The sequence below is a fragment of the Zeus faber genome, assembly GCF_960531495.2.
Source record: "Zeus faber genome assembly, chromosome: 21".
Classification (NCBI taxonomy): Eukaryota; Metazoa; Chordata; class Actinopteri; order Zeiformes; family Zeidae; genus Zeus; species Zeus faber.
This window is the reverse complement of record NC_137208.1, coordinates 7,246,507-7,270,746: the sequence shown is the minus strand read 5'-3', so window position 1 is coordinate 7,270,746 and position 24,240 is coordinate 7,246,507. Positions and strand designations below refer to the sequence as shown.

At 45.6% G+C, this 24,240-nt stretch overlaps 1 protein-coding gene across 1 annotated transcript in view; it reads left to right on the top strand.

Moving 5' to 3' along the window:
* Positions 1-23,896, top strand: part of cerk (ceramide kinase) — a gene marked incomplete at both ends in the record, with an annotated part of 35,353 nt that extends 11,457 nt beyond the window's left edge. Inside the window, 13 exons of the mRNA XM_080022362.1 lie at positions 1,938-2,075; positions 3,117-3,239; positions 4,932-5,057; positions 5,596-5,662; positions 7,654-7,799; positions 11,563-11,637; positions 11,779-11,931; positions 12,352-12,457; positions 12,964-13,043; positions 15,827-16,381; positions 17,269-17,480; positions 21,283-21,497; positions 23,782-23,896. Of these exons, the coding sequence (XP_079878488.1) occupies positions 1,938-2,075; positions 3,117-3,239; positions 4,932-5,057; positions 5,596-5,662; positions 7,654-7,799; positions 11,563-11,637; positions 11,779-11,931; positions 12,352-12,457; positions 12,964-13,043; positions 15,827-16,381; positions 17,269-17,480; positions 21,283-21,497; positions 23,782-23,896 (2,111 nt within the window). The remainder of the gene's footprint in view (positions 1-1,937; positions 2,076-3,116; positions 3,240-4,931; positions 5,058-5,595; positions 5,663-7,653; positions 7,800-11,562; positions 11,638-11,778; positions 11,932-12,351; positions 12,458-12,963; positions 13,044-15,826; positions 16,382-17,268; positions 17,481-21,282; positions 21,498-23,781) is intronic.
* Between the last annotated feature and the right edge of the window lie 344 nt (positions 23,897-24,240).

Below are 24,240 nucleotides of genomic sequence, written 5' to 3'. Positions count from 1 at the left end.
CAGTTGCATTGGTTGGAGAATACAGCGAACCCTTACAAAGCCAAAAGTGACTGAAAATGGTGTGAAATGTGACAACTATGCAGAGTGTGAAGAAATGTTGCTGGAGTTCCACAATAATACGCCTTTCACACTCTGGCATTAACTAGTTCTGCTATAGAAAGAATAGACAGGTTGAACTTTTTTTTTTTTCCCTAAAATTATATTTTGAACACCAAGTTGAGAACACCATCTGAGTTGGGTGGGTTACATTTCAAGTCCCACAATTCATCCATTCATCCAGGTTTACAGTCGTCTCCGCTCTCAGACGATGAAATTATTTCCTCCAATATCTGCCTTCTGATCGACTGATTTGCCTGTATTCGCCTGATCTTTGACATTCTTGCCGGGAATGGCGGACCCCACCACCAACAATGGAAGCAGCAAATAGTATTAGAGGCGCACATAACAGCGCATTGCACAAATACATTGAATGGCTCTTTCTTCTAAAGTGCCAGTTGAATAAAGTAAAGGATTCTTTCACCAAAATTATCTGACAGATTACCACTTTAATCGACCAAATTATATCATGGTGTATTGCAAAACATTAATATATGCCATTTTTGAAAAAATGAAAAAAAGTGACTTTATAATCATGACACAATGAATTACAAGCAAAAATTGTATAACAAAAAGAGTATAAATATAATAATAATAATAAATAAATATTATTCCACATATTACTGTTTTGCAACAAAGGAGTGATAAATATTTAATGTACAAAACTTTTTTTCTCACCCAAAACATTTTTACGGTGGTTGTGTTGTGCTTTTGTAATTTGCTTGTGTTTTGTCTATTTGCATGTGTTTTCTTAAGTTGCTGTGCCTTGAACTCTCAGGGCCACCGTACATTTTCCCTTTTTTTTCCCGCTAAATAAAGCCATCACCCGCAAAACCATAACTCCACTTACCATTTGTCAAAAAGTGAATATTGCCGGCCATTAAGCCGTTCATGCTGGGAGACGCATTATCTTTATGAGAGAGAAAGGAAATCTCATTCCCTTAGGGTCCCAAGAGGGAAATAACACGTCACATGCCCCACCCCATTTATTTCAACACATCAGATGAATACATTTTGGAGGAGCGCCTGGAACGTCTTTGTGAAACAGAGTGGGGGAAGTAGGTTACACTCTGCTTTTTAATGCCGTCGTTTTCCAGCTCGATAACAGACTTTTGAATCCGCTTAGTGACTTCTGTGACTGTTCCCCAAGCTTGGATGCGTCGGATGTGCCTGTTTCAAGCGCTACTGAGGACATGCCTTCCAAAAGTTCTCTTCCTGATGTGGAGGCGTAGACGTAGCACAATGCATGCGTCAGTTGTCTCTTAAATCGCTTTACTCCCCCGTGTCTATATAATGAAGTTTCGATGGAGACAATCAAAGGGGGAAATCTTGGTTGATCCTTGACTTAAAGCTCAAAACCAAATCTTTGTATGTGTTACCACTCCGGGTAAAGACCTTTCATAACCTAATGGTTATGAAAATCGTTGCAGTTTCCTCCCTTCCACGAATTGCTGCGCTCAAATTATTAGTGCACATGTTGTCTTCACGAGTCAGAAACCAAACCATTGTCTGACGTCAGGTATAAAAAATGAATCTGCACTCCTAGTTTCGTGAATGTGCGTGAAACCCTCGTGTGTCCCAATGCACAGGAGTGGGTTATATGGAAATTGTGACGGCCAAGCGCAAACAGCGCAACATTACGATGAATATCAATATCCTTTTATGCGTCTTCCTGACAGTTCTTCAACAAAGTTAAAGAGAGTGTGTGTGTGTGTGTGTGTGTGTGCGTGCGTGCGTGCGTGCGTGCGTGTGTGTGTGTGTGTGTGTGTGTGTGTGTGTGTGTGTGTGTGAGAACTATAGAGCGACAATTCGGTCATTCCGTCCACTCCTCTACCCGGCAGGAAGCCATGCTGTCCAGGTGTGCGAGATTGTGGCTGTGCGAGAGGCCGAAAGCGCCCAAACGAACACCGGGACCGAAAGGAGGAGGAGCATCAAGAATGTGACCAAACACTCAAAGCTTTTCCCTCACGCCTTCACAGGTATGTTATCAACCCACGGTCATGAGAAGTCTGTTCCAGCGCTGCAGTTGGGTCCTACAGACAAACTCCAGACCACTTCAGCTCCTGCTCTCCCATGAATGGATCCAAGATTATATTCTGTATGTAGGTGCTGTGGTTATCCAATTAGAAAATTGGGGTGTGCCAAGCAGTTGACCATCACTTAGCATGGCAAAAGTGACAAATGAAGACGCTTCTCTCCAACGCTAGGCAAGCTGCACGCATTGATGCGGAAGTGATGTGTCACAGCAGAGGAAAAACAGAGAGGAAAAGCATTCAAAATCTCAAAAATGCAGGGGGGGGGGAATATAGCCGAGGTAGCCTTTAAAGCTCAGCCTCAACCTAAATGATAGCACTTCTTCTGTGTTCCTTCACTGCCGCATATACCGAATATCATATCTATTATATCATAAACAAATAGTCTATAAACAGAGCAGTCCTGAAAATAAAGTACTTGGTTGGTTGGTGACTAAACTGCTCCGTCTGATAACTTAGTACTAAAATGGCAAATGATCTACTCATCAAATGCCTTGTACGTGTATTTTTGGCAGTGAATGCCGGCATCCCCCCCAGGGTCATACTAATGCCACTTATCTGACTGAACTGCTAACAGAAAAGGTCATTGACCCATGTAATTATGGGGGATAAAGAAGGCCGTTGGTCCATGCGTGCGCCCTTCATATCTATGCAGAGAATTACGGTTGACTCTCGTACTGGAATGAAATGCAGCTATGAAGGCCACGTTCAGCAAATCTGTTTTTATCTTCACTCACGTTAGGAATTTCCTCTCCTTGACGATAGTATCTTCCTGCAATTGACTTTTGGCACACTTTTGCACCATCCTATGTAAGACTTGGAAAAAAAAAAGGGTTAAATGTTGGTTTAGGGGTATAAAGTAACTCGACTAAACGTTCATACTGTTTTATCAATATTTACGTGGCTTTATTTTATTTCTATTCAATGGATTTTTTTTTTCCCCCTCCTTCACCTTGTCCGCTTCTCCAATCGATTCTGCCACGGCAGTTTCCTACGTGAGAAGGGCGGGTTACCACCGCTGGCAGTGCAGTGACATCACCTTCAGCTGCACCAGTCAGAGACTCTGCCAGCAGTGGATCCAAAGCATCAACGACCAGTTGGCATTGCTCAGTAAGTAGCCTTGATGCACTCTCCTGATAGGCCCCTTACCTTCTACGTTAACCCACTATTGCACAAACCATCCCAGTGGCTTCCCTCCACCATCAATTACCACCACCACCAACACCATACGGGCCTGACCACAGATTAACACCGCCACGGTTCTGTACGGGCCTCCTGAGTGGCTGCCATCCGTCCTCATCTACCACCACCAGCACAGTACAGGTCTGCCTCGGGGCTAAAGTCCTGTTTACCCCTATACAGATTCCCCCACCACAAAAAAAGCAAAACATCTCCGTCCACACCAAACCGCAAAAAAACGATTTTGAGTTTTTGAAGAAGCTCCGCTTTACTTCCTCCGCACGAATACACGAAAAACAAGAGTTTTTGAAAAATCTCCGCCCCGGAAGCTTGTTTTCCAAAAGCTTCGTTTCCACTTCCAAAAACTGCATTTTCATGGACGTTGAGGCCAAGACACAAGAGAAAAATTCTATGCTTTCAAAAAATATCTGTACAAGTGTGGACATGGTCTGAGTCTGAAACGGTTAATGCATTCTCAGTGGCAGTGGTTGCGTCCTTAGTGGCTACCATTCATCAAGAACTAGCATCACAGTGCCCACCTTTCAAATCATGGCTATAAAAATTATGACTATAATGACTATTTGTCATTATAATCACTTGCACTTGTACTTGAAATTGAAAAAGCACACCAAACGGTGCATCACAGATCTAAATTATATAAAATCACAATATTGAAAAAGAATTATATGAATACTAAAGACCATAATCATATAATCAAGAGCATAATTATCCAATTAACGTTGGTAAACAATCACTATTGCATGGGCAAAAGAAATACAGGCGTAAAACCAAGCAAACGCACGCACAATCAGTAGAAAGCAAAGCCATATTAAAAAGCTTGATAATCAGTGCCAATTATTGTTATTTCTCAGTCGTTGGATCAAAAGCACTGTCAGCGAAGCGTCTGCCCTCCATTAGTCAATGAATGAGCTGTTAACTTCTATTTTAAAGTGCAGCGTCACCTTTCTGACGGCAGGCACGTGGGGCGGGGTATCTGTACATGGAGTATAAGACATCAGGTTTTGAATTATGAGATTTAGTTCTGAAGGAGCACGTTTAACAGAGGCACCGTGGAGGCACCGTGGGAGTGAATTCAGAGGCTTCTTATAAATTATAGACAAGTCGTTTGGTTCCTTCTGCCACAAGGCACGGCAAGTCAACTGCAGAATGTGTGTCGACGTCACGATAAAGATTCGTTCAGCCCGAAACTCAAGTAACTAGTGCAAACTTCCACTCAGTGACTTATTGATATCACCGACTGAGAACCGACCGATTTATTCCGTCTTGCTGTAAAGGGATCTTACTGTAGGAGTTTTTTTTTTTTTTTTTATCTCCTTAATTCATTGACGCGGCGTCCATAAACAAGCCTTTTAGTGTTATAGTGAATGGCTGCTTATTTATTACTTTATGGTTTTTCCATAGTTCAGCCGGACGCTTTCCTTTTCCACTCGTTTGTCTCGGCGACTGAACTTTGACTGAGCTTTATCTCAGGTTCATGTGAAATTCATCATCATTGACATCAACATCTGAGTGGCTACAGAGAAAAGTGAACACGGAGCACCCTCGGCGACAGTCTTTAACCCCCTCCCCCCGCCCCACCCCGCCCTCCTTCTCACTTTGCAGGCAATAGGCCGAGGAGTTTGTTGGTGTACATCAATCCGTACGGGGGGAAGCAGCTGGGGAAGTGGATTTACGAGCAGAAAGTGGCCCCGCTGTTTCACCACGCCTCCATCTCGGCCGACGTGATCGGTGAGGTCCCGTCAGCGGTTTACATTAACATTTAAATAAAAAATGAGAGCCCTCGGCCGGCGCATAGATCTCTCCGCCGGCACTCTGTCCTCTCCCGGGGCCCGGAAAGGCTCCTTGGGATGCGGTTCGGAGTTAAGGTGCCATCCATCATGGCGGCGGTGGAACAGGAGCTGTGATTGTTGATAAGGATGGTAATCCAATCACATCTATTATTCAATAAGTGTTGTGGTGCAGTCACGCCTCACACGACATATTTGCAGTCTATGAGCTGCAGAGCAACCTGCAGCTGTGAGTAGTTGTGTTGATTTTAGGAGTCTGAGCGGCCTCATGCTCATTCTGATCACTCATCTGTGTGTACCACGAAATTCCTAACCAATTTTGAAAGGAGCAGAACTTTTCCAGGTCAGGCTTATTATTATTTTTTTCCCCGATTCTCGATTTCTAGCCTTACTTTAGTCGAGGTTTTTACGCTCCCGTCTGTATATTCTATTTCCATCAAGCGGGTACTTGCACTCACCGTGTAATTTGTCATCCGTAGTTACGGAGCGTGCAAATCATGCCACGGACCACTTGAAAACGGAGGCCAATCTGGAGAAGTACGACGGGTGAGTAGCAGCTGCAGGCTCCTGGCGTCTTGTGGGACGAAGCACCTGGTTCTCAACTTGAAGAGATGACGTTTCTACTTGATAATGGCCTTTTGTAGGTTTTTTTAAAGACTCTGTCCCTCGTTACCATGCTTGGTTAAGTCAGTTCATTTCGAGCCTGGTTCCACCGGTCTTCCTGCCAGGTCCCTATCACAAGAGAGACCGGCCTATCACGGCGAGCGTTTCATTTGAATCCCAACACCTTCAGCCAATCAGATTAACCAAGCCTTGATTTTTAAAAGCTCTTGACATCGCAAAAGTATGGATATACAAACCCCATATTGATATGACATTTGAAATATCAGGAAACAGTACAAAACAAACAGTTGCACAATACAGTACAATACAGTTCGCCATCAGGGATGAGCGAACTGATGCCGTTAGCTGGCAGTGAACTTGTAGAATATTGGGGGGTTGTTGTGACGCCGATCTGCGCGGCAGTGACCCCAAGCTTTGAAGCCTCGCACATCTGGTCCTCCATGAGAGCGATGAGTGACCAAATAACAATGAAATTGGGATTCCCGTTCGGGATCACCTTCTCCGTCCCCAACGGGGGCGAGCCGATAAATCAAGCTCTTTCCGAATCCAGACAGAAGAACGGCGAAAAAACGTATTTTTCCTCATAAACTCCCAACAGCGTACGCTTTTGTTGGTGTGTTATTGCAGTTATAGCATACCCTTTCTTCGAGAAACCGATACTATGGCTGCATCGGCGCCATTGTCTTCGGGGGCCTGAAGTTGAAGTTGAAGTTTCTGCACCAACACGTCCTTTTACACCCAAATAAGTTGATTCTATGGATAGACTATGACGTCCTTTAAAATCATCTACATCTACACACATGTACTGACAGAGCCTCAAACCTCCATTCAATGAAACGCCATCATTTATTACAGCGACACGTCGTGCGGATAGTGGAGTGTTAACACTCAACTTAGCATAAACTGGGACTGATTGAGTTGATTATTCGGTCAACGTAATTCACGCTGCTTGAATCTCGGCCATTTCAGCCCGGCTGCATCACAGTTAAACGGGTGGAACCAGATTAGATAACACGTTATCAATCCCCAGGCAGAAATTCAGGATGAGGGACAGTGTTCAAGATAGTTAAATGGCCGCTGGACCAATGTGCAGACTACGTGTTGATACCAAGTTACTGTACTTATTAATCTCATACTTATTGGGCTGAATATTAACTTTGGACTATCCACATAAAGTGCAACCATTCATTTTGTAGTCTTAAAAATCCTAAACAACCAACGCACTGTTGGTCCAAAATATGTTTTATTATCTTTTTTCTTTTCCCGCCCCGAAGTGCTGTGTCACATATCTGAAGAAAGGGACCTGGTGGGAGGGGAATGGATTTGGACGTGAGCACCAAGGCCATCGGTTACATGAAAGGTCTGGCCCGCCGAGCGCCCACTGGACCCAAGGCTGTGCTCGTCACACCACAGCAGGGTCACAGCGCATTAAGCCGCTTCGCTGCTCCGTTCATCTCTTCAAGGTTTTGGGATAGTGCTCAAAAAGCTCTGACGCTTGGTGGCATGAGGGGTCTCACGTTAGAGGTGTTTGACGGGGTTTTTCTTTGTACCGCGACGCTCGCGGTTTGAAAGCACACTGCCTTTCCACGGGAAAGCGTGTTCAAGTACAAAACATGTGTGATTAAATATCGTCTGCGTGTTGCTTTCGGTGGTCCTTTTCAAGACTCCCAATCCCTAAAGTGTAGGGGGAATTTTAAACCAATGTTGTTAATGTGACACGTGAATTAAGTGAGTTCCGTCAGTTTAGGGTTCGGCTCTTCTGCGATAGGTAGACGTGTATTTTTTACAAGTTTGATGTTTTGCCACTATTATAGCGGCATAACAACAACAAAACGAATCAACAGCCGAAATTCCCCGATGGTGACGGCCCCGTCTAGGAGAGCCGTGTTGATGTGTTTTTTTCCCGTGCCCAGGGTGGTTTGTGTGGGAGGAGACGGCATGTTCAGTGAGATCCTGCACGGGCTGGTCAGCAGAACCCAGGCGGACAGCGGCGTGGACCAAAACCAGCCCGATGCCAAACTGGTGCCGTGTTCTCTACGCATCGGGATCATTCCTGCCGGTGGGTGGCGGCCAAGCCTTCCTCATTAGCACTGTTCGCCATGGGCCCGGGGCGGCTTCATTTGGAAACAGTCGAGCTGGGGGCGGCGCCAGCGGGTCTTACCGAGGAGTCCAGACGGCGGTTTGCTAATTGACTTCTTTACTTTAAGCTACAGGAACCTTTTGTCTCCAGAAAGTTGTCAAGACAAAATGAAATAAGTTGAACATAGCGAAGCACAGTGTTGGGTGTCAGGGTAGCAACATAATACCCAGAATCCAAGATGAAAGGACAAATACAGGTATGGTCATGGTTCAAAAAAATGGTCAAATCTGTAAAAAAAAAAACAAAAAAAAAATGTTTGACAGGGCAAATTAAATGCCAGAGCCTAAAGATACTAACCCTCTCTAACCTAATACTTAAATATAACCATTTCTACCCATAACTGTATACCTAACCATACCTATTTAACCTTGAAACATAACTATTCTAACCTAATTAACTTAAGAGGTCATACAAAATACCGACCCCCCCCCAGCCTAGTTACCTGTTGTCTGTTATTGTTACCGAGTGACAGAATCGCCGTGGCAACAGGGACGCTGCAACGTGTCACTGAGCAACTACCGTCTAAGCGCCGTGAAGTGAAACATAATGGGTGATTTACCCCATGGAGTTCCATGGATGTCCTACCGTCCCGTGCTCGTCTTGAGAATAATAGCTGTCTCGCTTAATTGCCGGAGAAAACTGTACGCGTCTCATATTCTGACATATCCAAAGGTGCTTCGACAGGTGTCAGCTAAAAAAAATTATATGCCTGCTCTTGTGAGCTAGTAAGAGTGTTAATAGACTCCCCCGCTGCTTTGCCGCATAATAAAATATATATATATATTATTATTTTTTGACGAATCTAGCGAAGTAACTGAGCTTTCTGTCAGTATGGGTTGAAGAGTCAGGAGTGTGTTAAATAGGTGTTAAACTGGGGTTTTACTTTCGGTTTTCACGCTGCCTCCTGCCAGAACCGGTTCAGGAAGTCGTTTTCGCACATGGTGCGTGGTGGAAACGTCGCTCAGCCACAGTGCACGTCAACTTTGGCGTGATGTGGATCCCGGTGCAAAGGGCCAAAAGCCATCTCGACTCTCATTTAGGGCTTGCGGGATGACAATCTTTATGAGGCTCTGGGGTTTATAGGGTTATTCCACAGCCTTATCAAGGTGCTATACGCTCCTGCAATCGAAGCTTGGCGGCACGACAGGTAGTTTGGGATTTTTGGAGCCGTTAGCAGTCGCTCCAGACAAAAGTGGTGGTGTTTCCAGCAACATTACCGAGGAGTTTACCTATCGAGGAGAAAATTAGGAGACGTACAGTGTTAGTAGTTCTGAACCAACACTTAACGTATATTGTGTATATCTATTATGCAGGGCCCAACACTAACTCGGCAACAACGCATCAGCTGTTGGTTACCAATTTTTATTTTATTTTATTTTTTTATCATTAATCGAGTGACAATAATCCAATTTAATTAAAAGGCATATTTCAATATTCTCACTTGTTTGACAATGGGGTAACCATACCGCACATGATGGTTGACAATGGCCCAAATCTGGTTGCCCGGGGGGGCAACTGGGCAACCGTTATTGCCGAGCACTATCACGGTAAATATTATTTTGTGTTAAATATTTAGGAGTACTCGTTCTCCCTCCCTCTCTCTCTCTCTCTCTCTCTCTCTCTCTCTCCATCACTTTTTCGTTCTCTCTATCCTTTTCTTTCTTTACTTATCCATCCCTCGCTTTTCATTCTCTCCCTCTCTTATTTCCTCTTCTTCTCCTCCATTCTTCTCCCTACCTCCATCTTTTTCCGCCCATCCTCTCTCTAACCCTAACCCTAACCCTAACCCTATTCCTTGAACTGATCTAAATGACACCACATGGCGTTAAAGCGATGGAGCCTCATTGAGACTCCAGTGGAGAGTCTTTTCCGTTTCCGTCATTTCAAACAATCTCCCTCATGACGGAGGACGACACTCACCCTTTTATTCTTCGGGCGGAGGAGAGCTGATGAAAACCCGCAGAGCGCAGAGCCGTCGCTGTATGAATAAAGCGCTCTCTCACTTCCCCTAATAAAACCCATTCAGCACATTTTTTTCCACTTGGTTGCAACTTTCAAAGGCGTCTTAACTTCGCTCAAGATCGAGCCGTTCACGCTCCATCGGAACCAAGAATAAGATTTTGGTAAACAAGTTTAAAAATAAATAAATAAATAAATAAATATGCACTTAACACTCACGGGAAGCAAAGCGTGTTCATGCCCAAAAGCGCTGACGAGGACTTTGGCTCATTCGAAGGGACTCTGTATAATTAGGGCCCAAACCTTGTTACTGTTGGGCGTGTGATAAATGGCCGTTCTGACTGAGCTGTGACGAGTCGGCTGCCAAACCGGATCGACAGATTCTAGAGCTGAGCACCAACTCTATCTCCATTTAAGGAGGTTTTTTTTTTTTTTTTTTTGCAGTGCTTGGCTTTAGCGTGCCCAAATAAAACAAATGACTCAATCAGCTTTCATAACAACGTATTAAGTTGCCAAAATGTAATATATTTGACCTTCATTGTGAAATAACTTGGCATACTTTGCAATAAAAATGTTGAAGCTGATACGTAATGTTCCTCCATTTTGTGATAACCAACATAATATGAGTGTGCTTTTGTTTCTATAGCCGCGTTTCCACCGCAGGAACTGAGAACCTTTAGAGGAACTCAGTGCGTTTCCACCGCAGGAACCAGGAACCTTTAGAGGAACTCAGTGCGTTTCTACCGCAGGAACCAGAGTCTAAACTGAATTCTGGGGACAAAGTCCCGGGAACCAAAGAAAATCTCTGCTCGGGGGGGTGGTACTTTAGGAGTTTGGCTTGCAGGGCTGAACTTGGTCGACTACTCGCAGCCTTTTATTTCAGACATAATTAAAAATCTGTAGCTGCAAACTGACTGCTGGCATATGAGCGTATAGTGTAGTGACTATGATTTTGCCCTCCTACACAGTAGACCCAGGTTCGATTCCCTGTGTGTCAACTCATGTCTTTCACTATGTTTCAAATTTGATAGTAAAATCTTGATTGTGAGAGTAAATATCTTTTTTTTGACAGTAAATACAAGGACAGAAGAATAAAATGGTTACAGTCCATTTTATTCTTCTTGTCGTGTATCGTCTTCTGCATTTGCGCCGCCTACTGGACTGGAGTGAAGCAGTTTGTTGTATAGTCGCACGCAAAAATGACGTTTAAAGACAGAACAACACACAACAACACGCTGAAGGAACCTTTTAGTTCCCGAAGTTTCGGGTACTTTGGTTGAGGCTCCTAGTGAAAATGTGTCACTTCTCAAATGGCACTTGACATAAAGGAAAGCAGAAGTGTTGGTGTTATATTATATAATGCATTGAATCATTATATATTCATCATAAAGTGTTTCTCCCACAATATGTGATAAACACCATACTGTATGACCATAACCTGAGTAAATATTGCTTTCAACATACATTATTTTTTTCCTATTTTTCAAGATTTCTTATTTCTTATTGATTGAATATTTATAACAAAATGCGGCAAAGTTTTGCAAAATGTCGGTGTTATGACATTAAGATGGAATGTATTACTTTTTGGCAAAACTATTACAAAATGTGGGTGTTATTTACTGTAATAAAGGCCAAATTTATTACATTTGAGCACATTATGGGGCACAACGCATTGTTACAACCACATTACATTTTTTATGTCAACCCTCATCGTCTCCACCAGGGTCGACTGACTGTATCTGCTACGCCACGGTTGGAGCCAACGACCCAGTGACCTCTGCACTACACATCATAGTGGGTGAGCAGATTAAACTAACCATCTTTCTCTCACGTGTTATGGCTCAGTTTTTATGACACCCAGAGCGTTACCGGCCCTGTCTCACAGCTGTCATGGACGCCAGGCGTAGATAAGACTGTTTGGTTAATTCCCGTCCCGCAGGCGATTCCCAGCCCATGGACGTGAGCTCCGTCCACAGCAGAGACGCCTTCCTCAGGTACTCTGTGTCTCTGCTCGGCTACGGCTTCTACGGCGACGTGTTGGCGGACAGCGAGAAGAAGCGCTGGATGGGACCGGCCCGATATGACCTCGCAGGTACAGGCGCTGGAATACTCCGCGCCGCCACCTTTAAACTCCTGTCAGCTCACGGTTAGGTTTTAACCATTACAGCGCGCAGTGAGACCCAGAGTGATGGGGGAGACCTACCCGTGTATTTACCGCAACAGGAAATAATGACCGGATTTCACAAAGACATGAGTTTCTACACCATCACACCGCGAGAACATAAAATCACTGTTATGAGCCCGAAAGTCAAAGGGGGAGCAGTCAGCATTCATAGACACATTTAGTGCCAGATCTGAGAGAAGGAAGGAAGGATTATGGTGGTCTGTACGGGAATTGTACCTCCAACGGGCAAAGTGAGTCTCTGAGTTTGGTGGGAGGTGCTGGTGGTTAAAGAGAAAGGAAGCGGTCAGGTTCAGGCGTTGGTTCACCCGCACCGTGCCCTTGTTTCAGGAGTGAAAACGTTCCTGGGCCATAACTACTATGAAGGCACCGTGTCGTTCGTGCCAGCAGAAGACCACCAGGGGGACCCCAGGGACAAGCGTCGGTGTCGGGCCGGGTGAGTGGAATCATATCGCGGTGATGGAACCGGAGTCTCTGTTTTGTATGGAGCCCCGTCGATCCCCTTTGGCCTCTACCTTGTTCTGCTTTCTTGTCGGATGGTGCTTTAAAATAATTAGTACATGTTTGTACAGGAAGCCTATTGAAATGCTCTGGAGTCAGCACAGTCATGTAGAATCCTTGGACTCTCGTCTTGAAACGGTTCATACAGGTAACTGTAATAAGGTGTGTGTAAATATACTAAATAGACCATTTTGGTCTGTACTTCTAAGGCTTGGGTTTTGTAAATTGGGAGACGTTGAAAGCACTGCTGTTTACAGTCCTGCCACAATCTCCTCAGCAGCGTATTGAAGCAGCGCCTGTTTCACGACTCACAACAGCGATGAAGTAAAATCATGTCGGATGTCACCCCCCACCAACACCCGAAACCCCAACCCTAACCATCTGCAATGAAGCAAACTGCAAAAATCGCAGATGCCCATACATTTCATGTTCACGTTGCAGGTGCCATGCGTGCCAGCACAGGCCCCACGCGGATGACAAACTGTGGAAAACGCCCGAGGAGAAGGAAAAGTCGGAAAAGGGTGGGATTTTATGTTTATGATTTTATGTCTTTTTGCTCTGTACCCAAGATGAAGAAGAAATTCTGTCAGGACCAATCGAAATGATTCATAATACAGTCACATGCACATGCTCACACACACACACACACACACACACACACACACACACACACACACACGGGTTGGGGCGATATGTCCAAATTTTCCTACCAGCTACCGTCAGTCTAACAACTGGCGACATTTACAATATATTTGCTTGTGGGGGCTGGGGGGAAGGCGAGGAGCGGATCGGATCGGATCGGATCGCGGGCGCCCCGATGTGCCTCTCCATGCGCCCCTCTCCTTCTGCATTTTTCCCGTGGGGGCCCGACCGCGCACAGGGCCGCTCATGTGGAACAAGGATTTTCAGCGAATGCAATCGTGGAAGAACTCGCTGCGTAATTTTAGGTTTCAAAACGAATGCGACTGGCAAGCTGAAAGACGTAAAGGAATTCATTTGCCGTCTTTGTAAACATGGCCCAGGACGGAGCTTCTGTTAAAACAATCCCTAAAGTATGCGTTCTCTTTCCTTTCCACTTTTTGGGTCCCGCTTTCTAAAATATCGCAACAACGGATGAATAGTGGAGGACCAAAATAAAAGGATCAACTTGTGTAATTATCCCAGAGAAAGGAGCCGTCCTGGTCGGAGGAAGAGGCGGCGGCTGGCCCTGGTCCAGGCCCCCCCACCCCCACCCCCGGTAACAAGTCTGAGTGCGCTCTGCACCGCCGCATTGTTCCTCCAATATCTGAACCGAACTGAACCGAAGGGAGAAAGAAAGAGACGGAGCTTGTCTCAGAATGACCTAGAAATGCGGGTTAACGGTGATTAATTTCATCTTTTCTGTGGATTTCTCCAGACGGAAGAAAAGCACGGACGCGGTTAAAGCGGCGACTCAGAGTACCAGTTCCTGTTAGAATTATCAGAATTATTTGTACATTGGACATTATGAGGACAGTGTGTGTCACAGTCATCATAATGTCCAATGTACATATAATTCTGATTAGAAGCCTCAGAATAAGTATAAATAAATGGCATTACAAGCCGCCATAAGGAGGTGAAAGACTCAGTGTGTGTGTGTGTGTGTGTGTGTGTGTGTGTGTGTGTGTAAGTGGTGTTGTGTGCCGGTGATTATTTCCGAAGCTCTCTCTCTCTGTCCGGGCTGGCTGAAGATACAGGCCCCCTCCCGTGTGTGTGTTAGTGTGTACATGAATGTCCATTTTCCTGTGTAGTGTTTTCATGCATGTTTGTATCCGCGAGTGCGTCAAAGTGAGAGTTTGCCCGCGAAGTGCGACCGGCTCCACTAATCACAGAGACACTTGGCTCTGGCGGCGCGGGCGTTTGGTTCCTCTCACAACGGCGCAGCTGTTTATTTTATTTCTTTTGGCGAGGAAGACGCTCTAACAACTGTTAAATCAATGGGGCGAGACGCTCTCGCACTACAAATGAGCCCGGCCTCGCCCTCCCCCTCGCCCCAACAGCAAACTCTCAGGAAGCATTGTGCTAATGTGGAGCCCGGCGTCCACAGCTTCTTTTGTTTGTTTCTCTCCTCCCTCTCTAATCACTGGTTCCTAATTAGAATAATGTTCTTGTTGCTGCTCCTGCTGATGGGTTTTTTTTTTTGTTTTTTTTTTCGTTGTTTTTTAACGCAGCCTCGCCGGGCTTGTTATCGTCGGCGCAGGTTATCGCCTCCCTAAGTTTGTTTTGCGAAACAAGGAGGGCGAGATAATAAACTGCTTTGCTTTCGCGAGATCGCGTAATTTTCCCCTCTGAGGTGCTGGTAAAACAGCGAGACGCTAATTTAGACTTTTTGTGATCGCGTCCTGACGCGCGTCCTAATGACATGTCACCGCGGTTGCAGGCGCCCGCCACTCCCGCGGGAGCGAAACGGCAGCGGGGCCCCAGGGAGCCGCCCGCCGGCGTGTGCACGGGCCGCGCAATCCGCTGTTTCACATTTAGGCAGCGCCGATGCGTGAAAAACGCGAGTAAATAACTGCCAGTCAGGCTTTGTCTTCATCCACACCACCCCCGAGCTGCCGCTTCTAAGGCAGCGCGTCAAGGAAAACTGTAAACCACAAAGTGCACCACACGAGTATGAGCGGAAGATGTCGTTTTCTGTCACCTCCCCCCTCCTCGTCCAAGATGAGGAGCCCCAAATGTTACATTGTGGTCGATTGAGGAGGATTTTAGATCCTGATTCGGACGTGCCGCCCCGATCTGGGGCCGGGGGACGCTCCATTAATGACCGAACACCTCGATATCGGTCGTTCGTTGATGTTTTTTCAGGGGCAACTTTTGGTTCTTTCATAAGACGTTCCCGCAAAATAAATCATCACCGGTAATGTGGATATATCGTGACCAAGCAGGTGAAGCAGAGGAGTTGACAGCTGTTCGGTGAAGTTCAGGAAACTGCATTACTTTACCGTCACACAACCTTAAATACAACATCCTAGATTTCGATGAATGAAATATTCCAGTTGAAAATCTTTATTCATTACATAGTGGAATGCGTTGAGAACAAAATAACATAAGAATGATCAATGGAAATCAAAATCATTAACCCAGGTCTGAATTCAGAATGATACTCAAAATAAAAGTGGAAAAATCAGATCACAGGCTGATCCACCTTCTGTGGAAATTCCTCAAGACAATTCAAAATGAGGCTCAGTAGTGTGTGTGGCCTCCACGTGCCTGTATGCACTCCCTACAACATCTGGGCATGCTCCTGATGAGACGACGGATGTTCCTCTGAGGGATCTCCTCCCAGACCCGGATCAGGGCATCACTCAATTCCTGGACAGTCTGTGGTGCGACGTGGCGTCGCTGGATGGAACGAGACATGACGTCCCAGAGGTGCTTGATTGGATTCAGGTCTGGGGAATGGGCACGCCAGTCCATAGCATCAGTGCCTTCGTCATGCAGGAACTGCTGACTCACTCCAGCCACATGAGGCGAGCACTGTCATGCATCAGAAGGAACCCAAGGCCCACTGCACCAGCATATGGTCTGACAATGGGGCTGAGGATCTCCTCCCAGTACCTAATGGCAGTCAGGGTACCTCTGGCTAGCACATGGTGGTCTGTGCGGCCCTCCAAGGATATGCCTCCCCAGACCATCACTGACCCACCGCCAAACCAGTCATGTTTGGAGGATGTTGCAGGCAGCGGAACGTTCTCCACAGCGTCTCCAGACTCTGTCATGTCTGTCACATGTGCTCAGCGTGAACCTGCTTTCATCCGTGAAGAGCACAGGGCGCCAAAGGCAAATCTGCCAATCCTGGTGTTCTCTGGCAAATGCCAATCGGGTTGCACGGTGTTGGGCTGTGAGCACAGGCCCCACTTGTGGACGTCGGGCCCTCATACCACCCTCATGGAGTCTGTTTCTGACAGTTTGAGCAGAAACATGCACATTAGTGGCCTGCTGGAGGTCATTTTGTAGGGCTCTGGCAGTGCTCCTCCTGTTCCTCCTTACACAAAGCAGCAGATAGCGGTCCTGCTGCTGGGTTGTTGTCCTCCAACGGCCGCCTCCACATCTCCTGGTGTACTGGCCTGTCTCCTGGTATCTCCTTCATGCTCTTGACACTGTGCTAGGAAACAGCAAACCTTCTTGCCACAGCGCGCATTGATGTGCCATCCTGGATGAGCTGCACTACCTGAGCAACTTCTGTGGGTTGCAGACACCGCCTCATGCTACCTCTAGCGGTGAGGGCACTGGCAAAATGCAAAAGTGACCAAAAATCAGCCAGAAAAGATGAGGACAGGGAAATGGTCTGTGGCCACCACATGCAGAACCATTCCTTTATACGGGTGGTCTTGCTCATCACCTCTCATTTCCACCTGTCTGTCTGTTCCATTTGCACAACATCAGGTTAAATGGATTCACAATCAGTTTGCTTCCTAACTGGACAGGTTGATATCCCAGAAGTGTGATTGACTTGGAGTAACATTGTAATGATTATGTGTTCCCTTTATTTTTGTTGAGCAGTGTATATGACGACACTGCAAAAATCAGTATTCCACACAACATCTAGTCTCATATCAAAACAATCTCAGATAATTTCAATAATCATAATATATCGATCGTGTGACAACCTTTGACTCACTGTTCAATTTAAAAGACTGAAAGTTTTGTATCTAACAGTTCTCCATGATCGTTTATCTCAAACAATACGGAATGGGACTCCTCTCACTCACCTCACGTCCGTTGCAGATGGCGGCGGCGGCGGTGTCTGGTGTGCGATCCAGGGGAAGTTCGCCGCCATCAACGCGGCCAATATAAGCTGCGCGTGCCCCCGGAGCCCCGAGGGCCTGTCGCCCTCCGCCCACCTGGCCGACGGGACCACCGATCTCATCCTCGTCAGGAGGTGCTCGCGCCTCGACTTCCTCCGCCACCTCCTCCGACACACCAACAAACAAGACCAGGTAGGCGGCATTAGCATCCTAAAGTGTTAGTCACTTTCATCTTTTCTGTCTATATTGACGTGATTGAACACATGGAAATCAGTTTTTTTCACGTGGCTGGATCTCATTTTAGCATGTATATAGATAAATAACTTTTTTAAGTAGCAAACAGTAAACGGCTCAACAATTACTGTTGCTCCGGGCAACCAGATTTGGGCCATTGGCGGCCATCTTGTATGGTCTGGTTATCTCGTGGTCAGTCAGCGCGGTATTGCTTTGCCATCTGTTCAGAAATCCATCAATCGATTTATCGATTTTATTATCGATTGATCTCACTCGATAATAAAAGGATTCAATGTGCGAACCTGGCCCCCCCTTGGAAAAGTTCTGACAGACAACTCCTAGATTTTAATTGAAAATGATCTGAATTTATTTAGCAAGGTTTGAGTTTGGGAGTCTGGGCTCTCCTGCTCATCACTCCTGGCGAGGCGTACAGCAAACAGATGCATGCTTTATGAGCTGGAAATGCTGGAGCTTGAACCCCACCCCATAGGGGAGGTGGAGGCAGCGCTGCAACACAGCAAGCAAAGCAGGGCAGATGGTGCTCAGATAGGACGGCCCACGAGGGGCGTGAAAGCACGTGGCGCCGTCGGGTTGTCAGACAGAACCAGCTCGGCAAGCCACGCCTCATCTCGTGTCGGCTCCTGTTAAAGATCAACCTGTTCTCTCAAACGTACAGAAATAAGTTGCTTCATTGACAGTGAATAAGTGCTGCGGGCGCTTTAAAAGTCTTCAGTCAGATTTCACAAATATTAGGCCTCAAAAGTCATTAAATAGTCTTAAATATGAATTTCGAAAATTTTCCATTTAAAATTTCAACACACTTTTTATTCCGTTTTATTTATCCATATTTATTTTTGTCAAAATGCGTCAAACGCTAAAACTACTGATAATTACCTTCCTACTTACCTGCAACACCTAATTGAATAAGAGAGTTGATTTGTCAAAAATCCGTCCAAAATTTCATAAAATGTATGTACTTTATCAGTACGTTTAGACTCTTGTATTCCTTCCCACGTTTTTTTTCCCTTCGAGGGGGTGAAACCGTTCCAGCCAAAGAGGGTGTTCGCTTTTTTCGGCCGAAATGCTGAGCTTCTGAGTTTGGAGTTAATCAGGATGGAAGAGGAGCGGCCTTTCGGGAGCCTGGTTCGGCATCAGGGGTTCCTCAGAGCGAGTGGATGGATTGAACGGGAGTCAGTCAAGTCATTCAGGGGGTGGAGGGAGTGGGTGGCGAAGAGCAGCGTTCGCCCACTTGCTGTGCGAGCAGCTTCCCCTGCTGACGCTGCTGTTTGGGGCCGTTTGGGTTTCGGGTTTTACTTCGGTCCCTGCGCCTGCAGAGGACTGATGAATAACGTTCCTCCTTATCAGTGGAGATCTCGCGCGGAGGCGAATGTCGGGCGGTAAAGACGTTGGGATTAAAAACAGGCTAATTGGCTAAAGTTGGCCGAAGTTAAAATCCCATAATGGTAAGGTTAAAGTGTAACGTGTAAAAAATCACAGCAAAGAGACTTTTTTTTTTTCCTCCTTACTGAAGCTATACCATCGGAGGGACCGCGGGGTAATTTCTTTAAGTACGTACCGTTCGATGAAAGTAATGGATCGGTACGATGTCCAGGGCAGTGCTTATAGCCGAGCGGCGACGCTGAGAAAGCGTCGTGCAGTGCTTCCCTTTGACCGGGGTCGCTCCTTGCTAGGGATGAACAGTTTGGGGAAAGTAATCGAATAGAAATTTATATCGCGATTTAGTATGCGTTTTATTTTTTATTTTTTTAAGTTCCTTATCTTCTGTATTATTCACTAAGGCCTTTGTCAGCTCAGGAGCCACATGAACAAAGAATATTTTCGCAAGAGCCAAATTTCAAACCATCAAACCATTATACATTTTAAAATAAGGCTACCAGTAATATCTTATTATGGAATGAAAAGCATGAGGTGTGCAATAATTGCAATTTATTATTATAACCGTTTCCATATAATTATCGCCATGTTTTTATTACCATTGCAACCACAAATGTAATATTATACACAAACTATGTAGGAATGTATACATGTAGACGGCAAACAGGAAGTTACGTGGAGAAAGCGACGAGCCGACTCTACTGCACGTGGCTGCTGCGTACATGCGGCGTTCTCTGGAATATCCCACTTAAATTTAGTTAAATGGCTTGAATAAAAACCGTGGATTGATATAAAAGTTGTTTTTTTTTAATTCTGTTTGTTAATTGCATGGAGGCTGCTGTGGTTCTCGTAGCGTGGAAGCAGATGGAGGATTTGGACACGGTGGTCTCGCAGGGCTCGGTTGCTCCGGTGATAAGTTGCAGCTGTGGGTTATGACTTATATACGGTAATAATATCTATAAATAGGGAAAATTAATAATAATATTGCCGGTGGAAACCAGATGATCAGCCATCGATCACTCAGTTAACAGATCATTGATCCCTACCAGGACACACATCTCCATAGATGCGCTCTCTCTCTACGCCGTCGTAGGTTGATGTGTCTGGTGGAAAATCCAGTTTGGAACGCTGCGAACATTGTCTCAGACTAAATTTATTTAAATAGTCTTTTAAAATTTTATATTGGAAATCGAAGCCTCTGCGATTTGAAAATGGTGTTCTGTTACATGGCAACGTCGGTTTGAATCTGATTAGTCGTTCCGCCCTACTCTTCGCCGCCGTAGTTGCAGCGTGGCCAAGAGGAGGTGCGGCTCAGGAAGGGAAGGAAGTGGCACTCTGCACGGAAGTTGACTTGATGTCTTCGCCGGCGTCCAGCCGAGCGGTGGCACCAAACAAAGAGCGGGCAAAGCCGCTAAGCGTATTCATGGCTTTGTCAGAAAGGCTTTAAGGGAGAAGGTCCGACATGAATGCAAAGTGCCCGCAGTCATGAAGTGTGTCTGATGTGAAATAAACGGCTGTCACTCTGTGTTCGGAGAGAGAGAGAGAGAGAGAGAGCGAGAGAGAGAGAGAGAGAGAGAGAGAGAGAGAGAACCCCGTGAACTAGAACAAAACAGTGCCGCGAACAAAGCGGCCTCTCCGTGACAAGTGAGTGGGACGAAAGGGGCTTTTGACAAAATAATGTCTTTTCATCTCTCCTCCTTGCCTCCGCCATTTCCATACTCCATCCTCCGCGTTTGACCCCCATCCCTCGCTAAAGCCACCCTCTCCCTCTTATTCGGCGTCTCATCTCTGGCCTGTTTTGGTTTCACTCCTTTTCTGGGAAGCGCAGTTGGTGACGGTGAGACTGGAGTAGGGGAGGTTCCGGTGGGATTGAGGCAGGAAGGGACGGTGCTAGTCTGAATAAGACATATTTAAATATTTAAAATGTATTCATTAGTGTGAAAACCAGGGAATACAAGTTTCCATCTATCTATGTATCTCTCTATCAATTCAAAGGGCTTTATTGCCAAAACAAGTAAAAAACACAAAATGTCATTTATTCCGAAGGTTAAAACAGTAAAAAGTAAATGCCGCTGTGAAAAAAGATATATACAAATGAGTGAAGATAATCTTCAATAAAAATCGTTTTTTATTTTTTTTTATTTTGAAACAACACTGTTATAAAATAAAAAAAATAAAAAAATAAAAAAATAAAATATATATATATATATATATATATATATATATATATATATATATATACGCACATATATACACAGTACAATACTCTAGTACAATTATAAAAATAAACAAAAAAATAATAATATATACAATATATACTCTACCCATCTACATACGGTTGATCCATGCCGTCCTTCCTCCACAGTTCGACCACGCCTTTGTGGAGGTCCACCGGGTGCGGCGCTTCCGCTTCCAGCCCAAACACCAGGAGGCGCTCTCCATCGAGGACCTGAATGAGGCCACCAGGAAGAAGGCGCTCGGTCAGCTCTGCGGCCCCGCCCCCGTCTGCCACGGCGCCGCCGCCCACAGCAGCTGGACCTGCGACGGCGAGATCCTGCCCCACGCCGCCATACAAGTCAGGTACAGACTCAAGAGACCACGATCTCCTCTGGGAATTAATGGACTTCTATATTTCAGTGTCTAGATGACATTCAGATATGTGAGTCCTAAACACAGCAGTTTTCTACTCAATTTTTCAAATTGTTTTTTGTGATTACAAATCACCCGAGTTGAGTTTACATGTACAAATTATTAAATATGCTTTTGAGAAGATATATTTGAAAATACATCACTTTTGATTACTTTTGATCAAATACTTTATGGTTAGACAGGGATATCGTTTCTCAAACTTGAATCAAATTGTTTTATCCAAAAGTGTTTTTACTCCTCATTATATATTTAACAATAACCATCCGCATTCCGTTCTGAATATTTGAAAATTATGAAAAAAGAAAAAACTCAATATATTGAATTTAACAGTTGCCATTGTTCAATATGAGCCTAACATATTGAACAAAACCACATATTTTCAGTTTGCCTTGAAAATGAACATTCAGAACATTTTAAGTATGATGATTGTGTCATTTGATGGTATGAGAATCAGCGCATTGGGCTGTTTACCCTGTAGTCGACTGGGAGTTCCATGTGAACAGACGTGCACCATCAGAGCCTTTAAAATAAGCTCGGTCGTCCCCATATAAGTGTAAGTTTCAGTTCTCCAGCCCAGATTACCGTCGTCCACAATTCAACTTTTTCAGTTCGCCGTCCAGACAGTCGGACTCTGCTTGGTGCATCATTTATTTAATGCCCCATATTACTTTGCCAATGATGCATGGCACTGTAATGTTGCTAATTTAATGGCCCTCCCAGTGTTAAAAGGCTACTCCCCTTTAATTAAAACACCAGTCCATCCCTTTAATGCCTCTTCCTCCCCTCATAATCGTTTTCGGAGTGCGCCAGCCAGTGCACTGCGCCCATAATTGATGGTAATAGACCCCGGTAAGAGGGGCGAGGGGGGGACGTAGTAAAAATGAGAAGGGTTGGGTTTTTGTTTTGAACGTTAAAGCCGAGAACCAAATAAAAGGTGTGACGTACTCTGCTGTTTAAGGAGGTGAAGAAACGTTTCTGCTGTTGTGGGTTTTTTTTTTTGTTTTGTTTTTTTTGGCCTGGTCCCGCAAGTACTGAATACAGGATGATGACATCATCGACGGTAGGGCCGCTCCCTGAAAGTCAACGAGTCCAGTCATCAGTCTGAGGCCCGCGGACTGAGATTCTTCAAGTCGAGCGGCCGTTTCAGCGGTGGATTACAGAAAGTCGATCACAGTAACAGGATAAAACGGATAGAAGCTTACAAAATGCACAGGGATAACATTTCAACGAGGAATCGTAAATAAGGGGAATCATAAATGTATCCTCATATGTGTGAATCAAACACGCCTCTCCGTGCGCCCCGATCGCCGCGCCCCGCTCTGCCAAATGGAACAATGTGTTTTTAGTGGTTTTATTTGGAGGGACGGGGGCGGGGCACGCGTAGGGATGGGTATTATTAAGAATTTATCCGTACGACTTCCCTTACCAATAATGCTTATCCATCCGGTACCTTAACGGTTCTTTTTCTCTTTTTCTTTTTTTTTTTTTTTTTTTGAGAGGAAAACTAAAGTAGCCTGTAGGGGATGGTAGCTCAGGCGGTAGAGCTGGTGGTCTAGTGATCTAAAGGTTGCTGGTTCGATCCCAGGCTCCTCCTGTTAGCATGCTGTAGTGTCCTTGAGCAAGACACTTAACCCCTAATTGCTCCTGATGGCTGTGTCCGTCGGTGATTGAACAATTGTAAGTCGCTTTGGATAAAAGCGTCTGCTAAATGTAATGTAATGTAATGTAATGTAAAACAAATTAAGAGCAGATATAACGCTGCTCCACCGTTCCTCCGTGCTGTTGTGCTTTTAGTTTTCAAGTGCCCTAGAACACAAAACCTATCAATCCTGGTCGTAATATTGACGTTTCTTTACAAATGTGACGATATCAGCGCTGCAGACAGGGTGCGGCTCAGAACGCCACCTGCTGGTTAAGAACAGCACCGAGCGTGCTGTAGCTTAGGCCTGATTGGGAAGAAAAAGGCCAACTCCAATCCACGCCAACCTCTCTGCACCGAGTAAGCGGCGCTAGGAAACCACGCCCATTTCCTAACTTTTCGGGAGGTGCCCCTTAGGCGCCCCTTTTCGGGAGTTTCAAGACAAACTAGTTTGTAAATGTATGTGGTATCTAATTCGTTTACTAGCTCTAGCATCCCATTGAGCTGAGCGCAGTCATTAGGCTGACGGTTGTTATCCGGACTAAATGAGCCGTGTTTATCTCTACACCTCCACAGTGTCCAGAGCCAGCTGATCCGGCTGTTCGCCCGGGGCATTGAGGAGCAGCAGTGTGTGTCCGAGGATCCTCACACTCCCGAGTCCCCTGAGGCCATGACCCAGCATCTCAGCTGAACTGAGGACTTCTGAGCTGGACCGAGGACCTCTCAGCTGGACAGAGGACCTCTGACCTGGAATGAGGACCTCTGAGCTGGACAGAGGACCTCTGAGCTGGACCGAGGACCTCTGAGCTAGACCTAGGACATCTCAGCTGGACCGAGGACCTCTCAGCTGGACCGAGGACCTCTCAGCTGGACCGGGGACCTCTCAGCTGGACCGAGGACATCTCAGCTGGACCGAGGACTCAACTAGACAGCAAAGCATGACTAGTTTTTCCACTTGGGGTCGTCTAGTGGCCTGTTCCAGCAGTACTTTCACTGAACGAGGGACCCGTTGAGCAGTTCTGAAATGTACTGAGG